At 45.1% G+C, this 18,175-nt stretch overlaps 1 protein-coding gene across 1 annotated transcript in view; it reads right to left on the bottom strand.

The window, feature by feature from the left end:
• Positions 1-18,175, bottom strand: part of PATJ (PATJ crumbs cell polarity complex component) — a 138,050-nt gene that overhangs the window by 89,336 nt on the left and 30,539 nt on the right. The window contains exons 17-21 of the mRNA XM_066555697.1: positions 6,336-6,545; positions 5,401-5,520; positions 2,252-2,626; positions 940-1,060; positions 177-333 (exon numbers count right to left, since the gene is read on the bottom strand). Of these exons, the coding sequence (XP_066411794.1) occupies positions 177-333; positions 940-1,060; positions 2,252-2,626; positions 5,401-5,520; positions 6,336-6,545 (983 nt within the window). The remainder of the gene's footprint in view (positions 1-176; positions 334-939; positions 1,061-2,251; positions 2,627-5,400; positions 5,521-6,335; positions 6,546-18,175) is intronic.

Consider the following 18,175-nt stretch of genomic DNA (forward strand, 5'->3'; position numbering starts at 1 on the left):
GAAACATGGGAAATTTTCAGGTTTTAAACCAAACTCCATCTCCTGTGAAAGCTACAGAGCTCTGTGTCTGTCTGAGCATTCCACACAGCCTTGAATCATGATTCAGCTGAGTAAAGCAAGAGGACAGTCAGGATTATGAAATGAATCCTTTCAAAAGCTGAAATCTTCCTCCATACCTGCCTGATGCTGTTCTAGGCTGAGCTAAGGTGGTTACTCTCCCAGATTCCCGGCTCTTGGGAAGAACATAATTCTCCTCTTTCAGGGCTTCCTTTCCAACTGCTTCCGAATCAGCAGCAAGCTCAGGTCCTTTGGAGTCACTCTGAAGCTTTGTCCCTGAAGAAAAAAAGGGGGAAGACGTGAAAAAAGGGGGAAGATGTGAAAAAAGGGGGAAGATGTGAAAAAAGGGAACATTTGCTTCCTCTGTCCAGGCACCCACCAATTATTTCACCCTTGGAATCAAACCCTTTATCCCACCAGGTTCCCAATGCATTCAAGGCCAGTCTGGACAGGGCTTGGAGCTCCTTCCTCCCAAGCAGGGAGTGCCACTCCAGGCAGGTTGATAAATTTATTTCTCTGATGAATCTACCAAATCCCAAGCATCCATCTGTGGCCATCTGACAAGGAGAAATCTGAGCACAGATCCAAAGACTGTCCCAGGATATGGGGCAATTTTCTACCACACAGATCACCTGCAAATTTCTGGTTGTGCTAAAGTCACCTCCAGAGCCTGTCACTTTATTTCTGTATTTATTTATCACTGGTCAGATTTGGAGGAGAAAGCAAGATTATAAAGCTGAAACCCATTTCATGCCAGACTGTCTTGAGCCTGCAGAACTCTTGATTTGAATATTTTCCCATTTGAAAGTATTTTTGTTTTGGTTAAAAAATTGAAATTTGTAAATACGAAATTATGAGATAAAGAGAAACCTTCTTACAAACCTAAATTCATCTCAGTTTTCACTTCTGCCTGGGTAGTTTCAGTATCAAATATGTCTTTTTGGTAGCTGCTGGGAGCTGTGGTTCCAGAAATGTGTGACCTTAAAGCAGCATTCTCTTCACACTTCACAGAGGAGAAAAGAAGTAATTAAAGTTAGAAAGCAATGGTATTAACTTACACAGGGGTATTTGACAGGAACATTAATTTTTACAGCAAACATACACATTTCCTCAGCTACATTCATATTTATTCAGGTAACTATGAAATACTAACTGCTCATTTAAATACTAACTGCTCATTTATGCACTGCATTAAGAAGAGGCATGAGAAATGTTACATGCAATTGAAATATAAAGCAACTGTATCTTTCTCCTCACCTGTAATTCAGACAAAAATTTCTTTCCTTTTGCTCATTTGTTTTTCATAAGTAACAAACAAATAAATTTAATTTTGTGCACTGTGGTATAAAACTGTCAGCAGAAACTTCCTTTTATCTGTTTATACACATACTGCTTAAGGGGACAAGCCAAACAAAACCTGAAATTCTCTGTGGCTGTGATGTCAAATCCTTTTCCACTCCATTTTTTCTCATGTAAAAGCACACACGCCTCAGAAGCTGGTGCATGGGAGGCTGAAAATATCAGTTTTTTGTTTGGTGAGGGGATGAACAAAGAATCAGACAGAAAAAATAATTCTCAGTACTTGAGAAAGATGTACAAATAAGAGTTTTGCAATTTACCTGAACCTGTCTCCTCCCACTCCTTAATCCACTACTATCCTTGCCACAATTCCTTCCACCATATCAGCTTTTACTCAAATACACAATCTGGCTGAAGGAACTGATTTGGGTTTATAAAAATAAAGAAAAGAGGGAGTTCCTTTCACTGAACCCTCTGGACTCTCAAACCCATGATGTGACATTCTGCTATTACTGACATGCCCCATACCAGCATAGCTTCCAAAAAAAAACCCCAAACCCACAAAAAAAACCCCAAACCCACAAGTTTTTGGGTAAAAAGACAAATTCAGGATGCCTGTAAATACACCAATACACGTATTTCACTCCAGCAGGTAAATATAATACAGGCAATAGGTTACCTAAAAAACCTTCCAAAATGTACAGAAGGATAGACTGGTGTCTGCTAGAGGTACACAAGTCAATAAATCAATTGTCTAAGTTTAATAAATGAAATCCTAGTAATTAAACTAAATTTAATAAATTAAATTCTAGTCATTAAAACCCTAGAGAGAGTCCTGAGGGTTCGGGTTTGGAGTCTGCCCTGAGGGACCTGTGCTCAGCACAGCATTCCTTACCATTTGATCTTTCCTGAATGGATATTCCAGGGACTCTTTGGCATTTAGGCTAACACTGGATCTTAAATCTTGTATTTCATCATCCTCCAGTTGCTCTGCCCATCGTTCTGTGTCCAGGTTCCTGTCTGAAGCTGCCTCCTCTCCACCTGATGCATCATCCCCCTTCAGGAAGTCTGAATCCTCCTCATATTCCTCATCCACCAACATTTCCCGTTCCTCCTCCACGTCCTCTGCTCTGACTTTCAGAAACTCACACATCTCCCAGGACTCCTTCCCATACTCCTCATCCTTCTGAGAAAGCTGAAATGACCTTCCCAAGTCCAGATGGGGCTCATCAACGAGTTCTTCTTTGAAAGGCACCTCGTCCCTGAAACCCTGCAAAGATCATTAAAGAAATACAGATTTTACACCATGTTTCCACCCCACTCTTTTAAAGCTGTGCTTTATTTTCTGCCCACGTTAAAAGTACATCCTGATTTAAAAGATCTTCTACCTTTTGCGTTTTCTAAAAGAAAATAGACTCTCTGACTTATGATTTTAACACTGAAAGTAGACAGTGCAATTATTTTTTTTTCAATATAAAGAAATTTAAGTTGCACAGCTTAGATGCTGCTGCAGCCATTTGGAAAAACCAATCTGGCCTGAAGTTAGGGAATGAAATTATTAATTAACACTGAAACAGCCATAGGAAAGAGTACATATAAATCTAGTTAAAGTATCTCTGTGCTTCAGACATATCTGCTGTTGCTTCATGAATGCATGAACATTTCTTGAAATGCTATCAGCTAAATAAACAGCCCAAGAGTTTGATTATGCAACAGTGTCAGCAACTTAAACACCCCACAAAAACCCCCAAATAAAAGCCATACTTGCTTGCCCCTACCTTGGATATTCCATCCAACTTTTAACCTGGGGCAGAGGGGAAATGGAAGACCCAAATACCCCCGCAAAAAAAAAGGATATAAATGACTGTTCATTACCTTCCAGTGCTCAAACCACAGAGCAACCAACCAAAAAAACCAACAAAACCGAGGGAAAAGGTATAAAAACCCACTCTGAAAGATCTCACTCAGCAGCTCCTTCTTTGGGATTTGTCACGTGCTCCCCCAGCTTCCAACAATTCCTGTTTCCCCAGATGGAATGGGGTGCTGATCACTGGCTCTCAGTGAGGCTGCACAGGCAGCTGGGATTTCATGCCCTGCACTTATCCCAGCATTTTGCCACACACTGAGAGCTTTCCCCTCTTTTCCTGCAGGCCACCAAATCCCTGTGGCCCACAGAACCCCCAAACCCAACTTCAACGCCCTGAGCCCCCAGACTCCCAAAACCAATGGACAGACTCAGGGCTCCTTCCTCAAAATGTTTTTGTTTCTGCTTCCTGCCCCTTCCCAGGCTCCCCACGGCTCTGCACCACTTCTGACCTTCGGTGTCAGGATCCTGTTTTGTTACATTTGTACAAATACAGAAGGAAAGCCCCAGACACTGGCAAGATGTTTGTATAACTCAAGTGAGAGGCAGGAGAGAAAACAGGAGGGAGGCAGGAGCATAAGGAAACAATGCAGCCAATAGCTGGCACGAGAGCAGAGCACCAGCAACCCAGAAATTAGCCCATTTTATTAATTTAATTAGCATTAAATGTCCCTTTAAGCCATCTGATCTGTGTACCTCGATCTCACAAAACCCCCAGGCTGAAGAGATCCTGATTCTCTCCATGTTCACTTCATTCCCCTCGGCTCCTGCGGCGTCGTTCTCCCAACACTTCCCCAAGTCCAGGGCACATAAATCAGCTTTCTCTGCCCAGAACCACGCAGGGTTTGTGTCCCTGACCCAGCAGTTTGCTCTGCATCCTCCCTGACTGCTGCACTGCAGCACCAGACACCACTAACACCACAGGGAATGCTGCAAACACGACACCAAGGCAAATAAAATCCCCAAATTCCATCGTTTTGGGGCTGAAATTCTGGTTGCCAGTGCCTCAGAGTGGGAGCCAGCAGAACACACCACTCCTGGCTACCTGTGTGAGCAGGTAAGATAATAAAAAATAATTTTGGCTACTACTAAAGCTGTCACACATGAGGTAAAAAAAAATGCAAGTAAATTTGCCTGTGGGTGTTTTGGCCAAATTGATCGTTCCAGTTTCAGGACTTTAAGATAAAATATTTTCTTTAAAAATACTTAATGACATTGGTTTTATTTAGGAAGTAGAAAACCGGTCTAAGCTGGCAGAGGATAAATTCTCTGCAACCCTTCTCATGCCCCCAGAAAACAACAAATGCCATTTCACATTGTGAAAATCAGTAAATATCACTTATCATCATCCCGGCTAATTTCTTCACAGTGTACCCACATCTACCCTACAATACTTCTCCTTTTGGTGCTTCTAATCTACCATTTCAGCATTAAAACCAGTTTTGCATCCAGAGACAGGTACACATGTTCAGCTACAAGAAAATCTGGAATTTATTTTTCTTCCTGTGTTGCAGTTCTGCATGATCCTTTATGTGTTGTATTTTCTGGTGTAAAAAGAATACATTTACCAGCATGAATTTTGCAAAGCACTTGAGAACAGATGAAAGTTACAAGATATCCACATCTCTCTAGCTCTGCGCTGGTGAGAACTGCAATATTATTGCCTATTACCCTGGTATCTGAGTTTCTCACTATCTTTAATGCCACATCCTCCCACAATAAACAGAATTATTTCTCAGATAGTAAGGATGAGGAGAGTTGAGGCAAGAGCAAAGAAATCACTCCAGAGAACATTAGAAGGCTATGAAGAAGAAAGTATTTCAAGAGTGCCTTACACTCTGAACTACTTTTTTGTTTTGCTTCATGATAATTAAAAGCATTCTGCTTCCATACTTTACTTTCTGTGCAAAGCTGAGCCCACCACTTCTGATTATAATAACAACACAGCATTCCTATTTCATATCCAAGGTAACCCAAGGTATTTTAATGACATAATAAATTTGATAAGGCAGTCTGGGAGCTGCATTGGTGAGTGCTCCCAATGCACTTGGCACAGTTTGCTCTTAGAGGGAATCCAATACTTTCAGCCTTATCTGAAAAACATACTGCATTTTTTTACTTTAAAACATCATTTCCTGTCTGTATAAACTGGAGTTGAACCAAAAAAAGTAACCAAATACCTGTGGTGCTTCAAGTATTACTGAGAAATTTGTGTTATCTACTGGTTCTGGAGACCCAGGGCTGCTTTTGATGCTGCTGGTATCCACACCGTGCATTTTCTCCTCCTCTCTGCTGTCTCCCTGAAAAAGGTAATCCAAACAATGAGTCAGAAAAATGACCAAAAAAAAACCCCCACATCTTTTAATAAATTAACAGGGAGAAGGAGAACCAGCCACTGGAAAAGAATCATAAAAACAGAAAGTCAAAAATGGAGAAGTCAACAGCTTTTGTTCTTTGAACACACTGGTTCAGATGCACTAAGACCTAAAGAGATGTGTAGGAAGGGAAGACAAATACAAGGATATGAACAACGAAATACCAATTTTTAGGAAAAGAAATAATATATTTAACAGCTTTCCTACACTCCTATTTCACAACTCCTCTACCACTTTGAATTACAAGCACTTTCTGATAACTGGGGCTTTAATTAATTTTGCCTGGGTGCCCTTGATGAACAATACTGCAGCATTCCCCAGTAAACTACTGTTCCAAAGCCTTGATTCCAGAAAAGGGAAATTCTGCCTGAATTTACAGTCTTGACTTCAAACAGAGCAGCTTTCTTTGATGTCAATGGAGCTCAAGCAAGCCCTCAGTAGTGTCTGAGAGAGAAATGGGCTCCAGCACACGTTTAACTGGGTTGCTGAAGTGCTGGCACCACATTACACCTGTGCACACGGGTCTGCCCAGGCACATCTCCCAGCTGCACGTGGCTGTTCTTGAAGGAGGAACTTGAGGATGCTGGTTTTGGACACTGAGCTGACCAGGACTTTTGACCCTCTCAAGGCACAGCAGCTCAGCTGTCTCCCAAACGCACACGTGCCCTATGCCGAATTCTCCCCACAAACCCCATGGGATGAAATAAGAAAAAAATAAATTAATTAAAATCAGTTCTTACCACTAAAGGCTTGCAGATCCCAAGGGAAACTGTCCCTGGGGGCACAGATTTCAGCACTTCCACTGCCTCTGCCAAGGTGGCACCATCCAGGTGTTTCTCGTTGACGAACACCAGGCGATCGCCCGGCAAAATCTGCCCCCCGCGCTCGGCCACGCCACCAGGCACCAGGGAGCTGATCACTATGGCTGTTCCTGCTGGATCCAAGGGGTCCTGGGGGGGAAAAAACATAAAACACCCCCAGGTGAAGGCCTTGAAAGATGATGTTTGTTTGGGGCGTGTAAGGAGCACTCAAGCACGCTCATCCTCTGATGCTACGGGACTGAAGACGTTCAAAAAGCGCTGTCTGCCAACACTGCCAAGGTTTAGATTGTGCAAAAAGGAAGATATTCCATCACCTGCCTAATCCACTAATAAATGTTAAGATCTGAAAGGTGACTGATACCCTGCCTGATACCCTCTCCTTACACACACAGGCACAGCCAGGCCAAGCTGCAAATAGAACAACAACACTGGCAGCCTTCCACCAGCCTCCATCCAGCCTGGGACGTGCTAATGTCACAGAAAATAACCACTCTGCACGTCACCCAAGGGCTTCAGAGCAGCAGAAATCATGGCAAAAGGAACCACTGCAACGTCAGAAATTTAATTCAAAATCTGAAGCTGAAATGGAAGCCCCAAATATTGAAGAAATAGCAGCTGATGTGGGGTGTGTGACTGCAGCGTTTCTGCTCTGTCGACTCCACGTGACAACTCAGAAGTGACATTTTCTCCACCTTAACAGGGAACAGGAGACAGCAACAGAAGAGTAACTAAGATTGTTACTGAAGGCAAGGAACACTGTAGTGGTGGATACAGAGAGTGTCAAGCACAAAATACTATACACATTGTAAACTGATGCAAAGATATCCACTTCACGTAATATTTTATCCTGTATTAGCCTTTGCTTTGTGTCCTGTACCATTTCTATCATGTCTTCACTCATTAAAAAAATTATTCTCAATCCAATAAAATTACAAATTATTATATACTGGCAGAAAGATATACAAAAAAAAACATATGGGGTTTTAATTGTTTTATATATTTTTTGTTTCCTCATTTGTTTTTTTAAGATTGCAATTATAGCCTTTCTCCCCCTTGCTAAGGGCTCATAAAGTTCATAAATGCTCCTTGCATGCACTGGGCCTCCAAATACACAATCATGGACTATTTTTCCCTCAGGACCTGCATCTTATTCAGGGCATGGGAAGGATAAAAAAAGGGCAAAATTCAAATCACAAAGACCACCATGAATTCAGCACCTCAGTGTTAATTTGAAAACAGGAATGCTTTTTAAGCTCTTTATTTTTATATGACTATACACTGCTTTCCAAGAACACATGTTTTTTAAGGTATGTGCAAACATATGAGGCAATGCCTGTAATATCTGTAAAAGGCTGGAATTAGAGAAGTGAAATTAGAGTTCAGCAGGAAGAGCCACGCAGGGGCTGGATTCGAGTAAATAAAGATCAGCAACAATTCTCTCCTGTTCTGCTGCTCGATCCTGCCCTTTTACAATTTTACAATTTTGCAATTTATCCGCAGTGCACACAAGATGTTTCCTCCTGAGCGTCACGTCCTGGCAGCCAAGCCCAGCAGGCTCCCTGTGCTCACCTCCTGTGCCAAGGTGCTCGAGCTGCCCGAGCTGTCTGTGCCCAAACCTGCTGCACCTGGTGCTCAGGGAGGATTCCCTGGGCTTCCAACAGCATCCCCTCAGGACATTTCCAGGAACAAACCAAAGCCCAGCAAGTTCCGAAGAGGAATCCAAAGGGATTCCAAAATGTGAAGGAAAAAAAGAGCTTTAAGTGTTGGACGCAGAAAACTGAAGTTACTGCTGCCCTTTGTTCTTGGCAGCAAACCTCAACCACCCTGGAACCAGCACAGACTTGTAAATTGGTTTTAATCTGGGGGTTTGCTCCACTGCAAATTAGAAATAACCTTCTGGACATCTCTGCAGACCCAGGATCCAGAGAGCCCCTTCCAGGCAAGCAAGGCACTGTTCACATTAGGGAGGCTTTGCTGCAGAACTAAACCAGCAAGTTTTCCTACCATGGGCTCGTCTTGCCGTGGCCAGGGAGGTTTAGGCTGGTTCCCTGAATGGGTGAATGCTCTCTCAGCAAGACAACACCTCTGCTGACACAACAGCTTCTATAATATGACTTTTGCTGGCTTAGCTCTATTGGTAAAAAGTGAACGAAACAAACCCAGCACTCACCCCCACCCATGCAGAAAAGTTGACAAAATTCTGTGAGTGAAGGACTGGCCCAGTAATGTCAGTGCTGGCTGAGGATGGGGCAGAACCAGGTTCAAACCTCTGCTCTGTCTGATCTAAATCAGTTCTTTTCTGGGTTCTGGATCAGAACCACTTAAGCAGGACACGGGACTCTCACCATCAGCTGCTTCTGTGCAGGGTCAGTGGCCTAACTACTCATCTCTGATGAGAAGCAGTCCTGTTTCAACTCACCACTGAAACAAAAACAGTTTTGCTCAACAAATCATCATGTTTTGGTAGGAGACAATTTAGCTGAAAGAAGTGTTCCAAAAGGAAGAGAGACCCTGCAAAGCAGCAGCTCGAGGCAGAGAAGTTTTGAGGACAATGTGGTTATTTTCCCTGCTTCACAACACACACCAGCACAAGCCTGGAATTGCTCCATGAGGAGCAGCAGGAATCTTCAAAAAAGGGGGCCCACGTTAAAACTGTTGTGCAGGCAAGTAGGAAACAATTCCACTGCTGATTTCAAGCAGAGGGAGCTGTTGCACAGGGAGAGAGGAGCGGGATGAGCTGCACAGGGAGAGCTCAGCAGCAGCACCAGCAGTGTCAGAACCTCAGGGCTCACCAGTGCCTGAATCACGATGGGATTGCCACGAGGAATGCAACAAAAGCTGCACAAGAAGGCACAGACCCACTGAACTGCAAGGTGTAATCACATATATCCATATTCTCTCTGTAATTTAATATTCTACCACAACTGTGGATTGCACTGTGCTTTCCTTATCTACACCAAAGGAACACTGGGATTTTTTTTGAAACCTTGCCTTATGGTTTACCCTTGATCCCAAGCACATCCTAAAGAAGCACCTGCTAAAACAAGACAGCAAACACCAAATTCACATTTTCTAAATGGTGAGTGCAACTGGGCCGTGAGGGCTGTTGTCTTGTTTTTGAAAGAAAGCAGTGCTTGCAGCAGGATGAAAAACAGATCCTCTCCTTCTATACTGAGTGCAAAAAGTACAGTTTGTATATAGTTAGTACAGTTAAAAGGCAAGTTCACCACCACAGTGGGATTTCAGGGCTGCCTCCACGTTAACAGAGCAGCTAGAACCATTCCAAGTTACCCAAGAGCACCAGTGTGACTGCACACCTACCCTGAGGCTCTACACTCACTTTACTTGGCTCAAAGTGATTTTTAGTCACCAGCAGGCAGGAGCAGATTTCAGCCTCCACTTTAAAGTGAAGGCTCGTTTACTGGGATGGAGTTTGCAACTCTCCCCACAAACCCAGAAGTGATACAATTTCAGTATTTCAAGAAATTATCACATGGCTTTGTATCAGAGCACAAGGGGAGTGCCATGGACAATCCCATGCGAACTGGCCATGTTAAAATGAGCACAAATCACACAAACATTAAGACTGGAAAAGACCTCCAAGGTTGTCATGAACGAGCCTTGGCACATTTAAAGAGGAACTTTTACCTTTCCTGAAGGATTCCTGTACACCAGTGAATAATGACTCATATGAGCAACGAGGAAAAGAATCAGACTGCAAGGCAGTGAGGAGACAAAGCCCCTGAAGCCAAAAAGCTCATTTTTAAGAGAAGAATCACATTCTGGAACGTTTGCCACTTGTGTAAACGCTGAGAGCTGCCCCCTGCCATGTAGCAGCAGCAGCCCAGGACAGTGGCCCCCAGGTAACCCTTGGAGAACTCCTGTGCTGCAGCTGCTGTCCTCCCCTCTGTGCCACAGCCAGCCATGGATTCTAGGAACTTGTTTAAAATAGCCACAGTTTATTCATACTTAGCACACCATATATTTAACTACGTTGAACCATAGGTTTTCCCTTCTCTCCCCCACCCCACTCCTCATCAAAACCCACAAATGTTTCCCGGAGTCCAGGTGTCAAATGTTTCTCCTTATTTTCAGTGCCCCGTTTGTTCTGGACTCATTTAGCAGTGGAGAGTCAGGCAGGGGCCACTGCAGTTGCTGCCCCTGGGATGCCTGGGTTTGGGGCACTATGAAATCTCTTAAAAACCTGAGCTCTGCTAAAATGTTAAAGAGTCCCAGGAGTTCAGAGGGTCCTGTGTGCAACCCTGGAGCTGCAGCTTTATTGTGGCTTTGATTACCAAAATGGGCACCACACACCCACACTCAGAATGCCTTGGGAAGCAAACCTGAGACAGAACCAGCGCTGCTGACCTCTGCCCATCCTGCGGGGACAGGAAAAGTGATAAAGCAGGCTGGCTGCTGCCTTGTCCCTCCCAAAGGTGAGGTGTGCAGCAGCCAAGAGAGGGCACCCCAGGCCAGCCCAGCTCCCAGCGCCGCAGGCATTCCCTGCTCTCACAACCCATCCCCAGCCAGCCATCCAGCCCCTCCCTGGGCTGAGGATGAGGAGCACTGAAACCACAGCTCCACTGGATGGGAGCAGCTCCCACGTTTGCCGGGGCTCTGTTTGTGTTTTGCTTTTTTAAAAGGCTCCTATGAAAATGTAAGACAAAGCTGCGGGTGACTGACATTCCCCGTGCAAAGTCACTCTCACTTAGTTACAGGCTATATTAGTTTTGGCATCACTTGAGATCTAAATCCAGCTAGCCCGACTTCCTAGAATATTTCAGCTCTCTTCAAGCAACAAACTGCCTGCTGCCACAAAAACACACATCCAAAATAGCATGGCCAAGGGTCCCAAAAGAAACAGTTTGAAACTTTTTTCCCCCCGTGCCATTTTTTGATTTATCTGAACATTTTTACAAGTGCCAATTTGTATACTGCAGGTTTCTGTGAGGGAGCCAAAACAAACGCCTAGGAGCTCAGAGGTCAGAGCAGCCCAGCTTCATTACATTTTGCATGGGACCACTTCCAGGTCTAACACACATATATCCATATTTAAAACTCTTCAGTGAGTAAGATACCAGGCTGGAAGACTCTTAGACACAACACTTTTGATGCTGAACAAGGAAAAGACACCCGTCAACAGTGAAAAGAAGCAGAGGCATTTTATGTTTGTCTCACTATTATGCAGAACAAAGGTAGAAGTGCACGTGAGTAATGTACCTGCATGCTCAGTGTTGTGAAATTACTCAAAATACTCATCCATGCTCTCATTTTGTGAAGTGCCTGTGGTTCCCTTTGCAGAGCCACCCTCCACAGTGACCCCAGCAATGCCAATGGGATGCAAGAGCCAGGAGTGACAAGAACCCCTTTTTGTGCCTTTTCACAGCACAAAGTGCCTCCAACAGACAGGGAAGAGAGGGAGAGCCAGCCGTGAGTGAGGTCTGACTCCCTCCTTAAGGTGGCCTCACTTTGTGGGTGAGACTCAAGGCCCAAACCCTCCGTTCACTCACTCCAACATGTTTACAGCAGTTGGCCGTAGGAACTGCCAGAGGCACTCTAAGGCCTGGAAAAACATCCCTGAGGAAGTGCTCCACTGTTTTTTTGTTAGATCCACTGCATCTGAGTGAAATTCGAAGCATTTCAGACCTGCTTCTGCCTCTTGTACTCGGGTTGCAGTCAGCAGGGCTGCTCAGGAAGGAGATTACACAACACACAGCCTCTGGCTGTACCAGAGAAATAAACTGCAGGCTGATGTGCTGAAGCAACACAAACTTAAATACAGAGCAGTATTCAAGGAGGAACGCTGAACTTTGCTGTGATGTAAGGCAAAGCACTGGAAATAAAACATTACTATTTATTGATCTGCAGTGAGGGAATAAAGCAATGAATTTCAGAAGCTCTGGTGTGCAGCCGGCATTAATCAAAACTTCTGTTGTGGGAAATGTCAGCAAAGAAACAGGAATTTGCAGGGAAGGGGGGAAAAAACAGCAACAAACCACACAGAGCCCCACCCAAAGGAGGAGAGGGAACAGCAAAATAAAGAGGAGGAGGAGGAGGTGGCACAATGCGTTTCCCACAGCAGGCTTTCATCATGTGGGATGTGAAATCCTATCAGCCTTGCCCAGCAAGAACCAACACGGTGGCCGTGGGTGACTCAGCCGGGTCTGGAGAGCACAGCACGGTCCCCTCCCCTCTGCTGTGGAGCAGGGACCCCAGGGAAAAGACCTCACACACTACTGCTCTTCCCAAACAAAAAGATGAAAGATAGGCAGTGGCTCTGGGCACTCTCAGAGTCACCGCGCAGTGGACTCAGGTGCCTGTCGCTATCTTTTAATTTATCAAACTTCTCAATCCATCCAAGGTTTTATCCGCCTTTCATATTTGCTCTCGACAGAGCTAAAGTCTCAGGGATTACATTCATTAGACTCTCTTAATATCTTAGACTTTCAGACTTTCCAGCTCCAGAAAAAACACACTGAGTGCTGACTACAGGGAAAAGCCATAGAGATAAAGAAAAAAAAAATCCCTGAACTCATAAGGAAGTGGAGGAAAGCCACTGTGTGATGAGATAAAGAAGGGATAGAGATGTGTGGGAAAGAAGAAAAAAATTCCAACAAGCCAAGGGAAAAAAAGTATAAATGGTATCACCTACACAGCCTGTGCTCAGCAGGCCTTAACACAGGTTGTGGGTTTGATCAGCTTTCAGATTCAAAGAATTCCTGAACTCGAAATCCAAGCAGAGAGCCCAGCAGCACTTGCACCAGTGAGGTGAGCCAGCCTCAGCACTGGTAAAAGTCTGTGGAAGTGCAGGATGTGTTTTTACACAAACCAGAGCTCTCCTCTGCATGAGAACCTTGCCTCACAAACAGCAAACACATGAATTATGGAAGACTTGCTGCAGAAAAAGCTGCAAAATAGAAGTGGGGACAGAGGACAGGCTGGGTTTTATCCAACAAGGATCAGCAAACAGTGATTTGGCCCAAAGAATCACAGAATCCCAGACTGGGTTGGGTTGAAAGGGAACTTAAAGCTCATCTCATTCCACACCTTCCACTCTCCCAGGGTCTCAGAATGCCATCCTGCCTGGCCTTGAACACCTCCAGGGATGAGGAACAGGGTGGACCAGGGAGCAGACAGAAGGGTTGGCAGAAAGGTTGCAGAGAATTTTAAGGCTACAGTGAATCACATTGAGAACAGACAGAAAATTCCGAGTGCAACAGGATTCCTTGGATTTGGGGAGCAGCATCTTCCAGCGGGGTGAGGTACTAAGAAAAACAGAACACCTCATAAGTTCCATGAGTTTTCAGGATGCTTCATGCTTATCCATCAGCACCACCATATACCTCAAATCTCATCATTTCAGAACAGATTCTGAGCTGTCTGGGCTGAGCTCCTCCACACCCACTGCTCCATCATCTCCACATGCCCACTGCCAGGCCAGCACAGCTTCCTCCAGCCTCATCCACATTATCCCAGCCTGGCTGAGATTTACCGAGCAGTTAACAGAAAATCCAGCTACAGTTTTGTCCCTTTAAATTCTCGCCTTCTCTCGCAGGCAGAAGACATCTGTGGAATAATAATGAATTTCTTTGGTTTGGGGTTTTTTTGTTTTTATTAAAAGCTATTCTTTCTAGCAGGAAATGAAAAAGAACAACCAGATTGGAGAATTTGGGGGAAGAAGGGAAAACATTTCTAAAGGTTAATAGTAATAATACTGCTCAGCATTTATTTCATGGATATGCGACAAAGCAAAGAAAAACAGATGTTTTCAGTAATGCTCCAGTTTCTCTGCAAACTCAGGTATTGTCCAGAGCTGCTGCAGCTCACAGGGACAGGAGGGATGCTACTACAATTTGCCCTACAAGACAGCAAAAGGAGGGATAAGGAAAATCTCTGTCCTTTAGTGAATGCAGGACAATCTGGGGATCAGCACTGCTCTGTGAAAGGCAAAAATCTGCTGCCCTGGGTCTGCCTGGGGTAACCACAGCTGAGAGAAGAACACTTTAATAACTGAATAAAGCCAAAGATAACAGCAGTGCTAATACTAATAAATATCATGAAAAGGAACATAACAAAAAGAGAGAGAGAGAGGAATAAAACCTGAGGAAAACAAGTGGTGCACAGTCCTGATGCCCAGCCTGTTCCTGAGCAGTGATGCACCCCTCCTGGCCAACTCCCCCCATTTATAGATCACATAAATCATGTATCATGAGCATGATATCCTATGGAATATCCCTCTGGCTAGTGCAGAACACCTCTCCTGGCTTCTGGTGCTGCTCCTCACTGGCAGAGCATGGGAAACTGAGAAGTCCTTGACTCAGAGTAATCGCTACTTAGCAACAACTAAAACATTACCCTGTTATCAACATTGTTCTCATGCTAAATCCAAAACACAGCGCTGCACCAGCTACTTAGGAGGGAAATTAACTCTATCCCAGCCAAAACCACAACACCTGCTTAGTGTGGATGGGGGGAAAGGCTGTGGATATGTCTACCTGGAATTCTGTGAAGCCTTTGACGCTGTTTCCCCCAGCATTCTCCTAGAAAACCTGGCTGTGCATGGCAAGGATGGCCAAGAAGGCCAATGGAACCTGGCTTTTGTCAGCACCGGTGTGGCAGCAGGACCAGGGCAGTGCCTGTCCCCTGTGCTGGGCACTGCTGAGGCACCTGGAATCCTGAGGTCACAAAAAGAAGGACATGGAGGGGCTAGAGCAGGTCCAGGGAAGGGAGCAGAGCTGGGGAAGGGTCTGGAGCCCCAGAACGGGCTGAGGGAGCTGGGCAGGGGCTGAGCCTGGAGCAAAGGAGGCTCAGGGGCCCTTGTGGCTCTGCACAGCTCCTGACAGGAGGGCACAGCCAGGAGGGGTTGGGCTCTGCTCCAGGGCACAGGGGCAGGAGCAGAGGGAACGGCCCAATTGCACCAGGGGAGGTTCAGGTTGGGTATTTGGGAAAATTCCTTCCCCAAAAAGGCTGTCCAGCCCTGGCACAGCTGCCCAGGGCAGTCCCCATCCCTGGAGGGATTGAAAAGCCCCGTGGATGTGGCACTTGGGGACACGGGGCAGTGCTGGCCTTGGCAGTGCTGATGGGAACAGTTGGACTGAAAGGTCTCAGGGGACTTTCCCAACCTGAATAATTCTACGAGGTTTCTCCCTAATTTGTCATTTACAGTCCTACTGATGGCCCCCTCCAGCCCAGTGTCAGGGAATACCCAACCCCTAAATGTGACTTCCTGCCTCCAGGTTCTCCAGATCTCTTCCTGTGGGTCTGTCTGGATCTTGGTGTGAGACACACAGAAATCTCTTTGATTTCTTATCAAAGTGGTCTCTGCTCTCCCAAGGCATTAGTGGTGCAGGTTTTGGAACCCACTAATCGTGAACACCTCAGAAACTTCTCCAGGAATGTGCCCAACTGCATTCACCGGCTCTGAGGTCCTGGAAAGTAGTTTTTAAGCTGAACTCCAAGAGAATTTTTCAAAAAGCTACACTGAATTCAATTCATGACACACTATTAAGAATTATTTTACACATGAAGCAGCTTAATATGATTTAAAGGATGTAGAACTTTCCCATAGGGGGAGAGAAGCAAATCCTCCGTGAGATGAGTACCAACACAGCTGGTACTGAGGCTTACAGAACTTTGATGTTAATGAATGTGGATGGGTTGTAGAGATGGGAGAAAAGCTGCCTTTATCAGTTTTCCCAGTACCAAGCTGATAGCCATTGTAAAACTGCTTTTTAATACAGCTGTGCAGCTTTTGCCAGTAAGCCACAGGTTTCCATCACATGATCAGGTGAAAATGTGTTTAACAAAGACATGAATATGCTTCTTTGTTCATAACAAACTTATCACAAGAATAGACAAAGCTCAAATTATCACAAGAGGGCAAACGTTTAGCCAGCAACTTGTCAAAGCATTCCAGCCTGCATCTCACTGCTGAACAGACCAAGACAGTAAAAAAAAATATAATCTACATGAATACCACCTTCTACAAATAAGAAGTCAGTTTGCTTTTTTTTTTTTTTAACTCTACATCTGGAGCCTGTTTGGGGCATAAAGAAAAGAGGAAAGATATTTGGAGACACTTAAATTGCTTCACTTCCTGCCGTGAATGACTATGCAGTGATTTTGTTAGAAAAGAGAAAACAATTGTTTCCCATGCTCCCTGGGAGAAGGACAAAACATAACCTGCTGAATGTGCAGCAAAAGAGACTTCAGCTCTACAGCACGAAAAACTGCTACTAATAATAAAGGGAAGGCAGGAATAAGGCAGCTGTGGGGTCCCTATTGCCAGAGCACAGGAAAATCCCTGGAGCACTGACCCAGGCAGGCACAATTCACACAATTCAGGGCAACCTGGAGCTCCCGAGTGCTGAAATGCCTCTTTCTGCTCCCATGGATCACTTGGAGCAGGTGAGTCCATGAGTTCCTCCAGCCAGACAGCTCTCCAGGGCAGCTGGAGTGTGCCAAAGCAAGCAGGCACTGGGGACTTATCTCTGAGCACAGACAGGGACAAACAGCATCTCACAGTCCTTCCCAGGAGCTGTGTAAAATGTCAAACCTCCCTGTTGCACCCCTCAGCCTCTCCAGTTTCATGCACTCTGAAACAGCTGCTTTAAAAAGACTCTGACTTCAAAGCACAGTAAATTAAGCTCCACATAAAGTCCATTCAGCTTTCTGTTTAATTTGATAAAAGCTCATCAGACCATTCAAGTTACCTTCTGGTCAATACTGCCTCAAGAAATCTGCAATTCAGCTACCTGTGGTTTTTCCAATATTTCTGTAAAACATTACTGACAGAATCTGTTGGCCTGCAATGCATCAGGTCTTTGCTAAACACTGTTCCAGGGCTCAAAGAACCTTCTATCCTGCTGGGATCTCTTCATTTTCTCTACAAGTCTTTTGGGATTTTTCTTTCCTCTCGCTCTAATGCCCTGGGGTCACAGTTGTTTTTAGACAGCATTTCTTCTCTGTTTTAAACTGATAATGCATCTTTCAATTTCTTTCTAAGGAAGAGGGATTGGTCTCAAAAACAATGGCTCAGCTCTGCCAGGAGGCTGGATGGGGCTTGGAGGGTCTGGTGGAAGGTGCAGGGTTTGGAACTGGATGAGAGTTAAGATCCCTTCCAACCCAAACCATTCTGGGATTCTGTGATCAGCTCCAGGCCAGGCAGATTTACTGTTAAGCTGGATACCTTCAGGTCTGCTGACAAAGAGCACGAAATGCACTGAGACTGCAGCCCCTTTCCACCCCAGGTGATCCCAAACCCCTCCACCAGCAGGTCCTGGGTCCCTCCTCCCCACCGGAGCTCACTTGGCACTGCCTGTGCCAGCAGCACCACATAAAGGTTAGTGAGGAGGTGAAAGGCAGAGCAGCCTCTCCAAGTGGAAGGAGAAGGAAATGAAGGGACCAGAGTGTGCTGCTCCATGGAGGACCTGGCCAGAAGGCTGAGAAGCACAGGTTTTTAATGGCCAGGAGACCTCTGCAGCCTTCCCACCACAGCAGCATCAAGAAAAAGCAGTGCCTGGCCTAGGAGCTTTCACCAGGTCCCAACACGGTGATGACAAGAGAAAAAAACACAGGAGATTTCATTTTAAGACTTCTTCAGTGCTTCTTATTTAAATAAAAGAAAAAAAAAATCCATCATTTCAAGAATCCACAGGATCAGCTTCCCATCCACCTCCCCTCTCGCCAAGTACTGACTTTGCTGCCAGCAGAGCAGTACTCAAAAATTTTACATTTCCTGCAGCATAATTACAAATTAC

The sequence above is a fragment of the Molothrus aeneus genome, chromosome 9 (assembly GCF_037042795.1).
Source record: "Molothrus aeneus isolate 106 chromosome 9, BPBGC_Maene_1.0, whole genome shotgun sequence".
In the NCBI taxonomy this organism is placed as follows: domain Eukaryota; kingdom Metazoa; phylum Chordata; class Aves; order Passeriformes; family Icteridae; genus Molothrus; species Molothrus aeneus.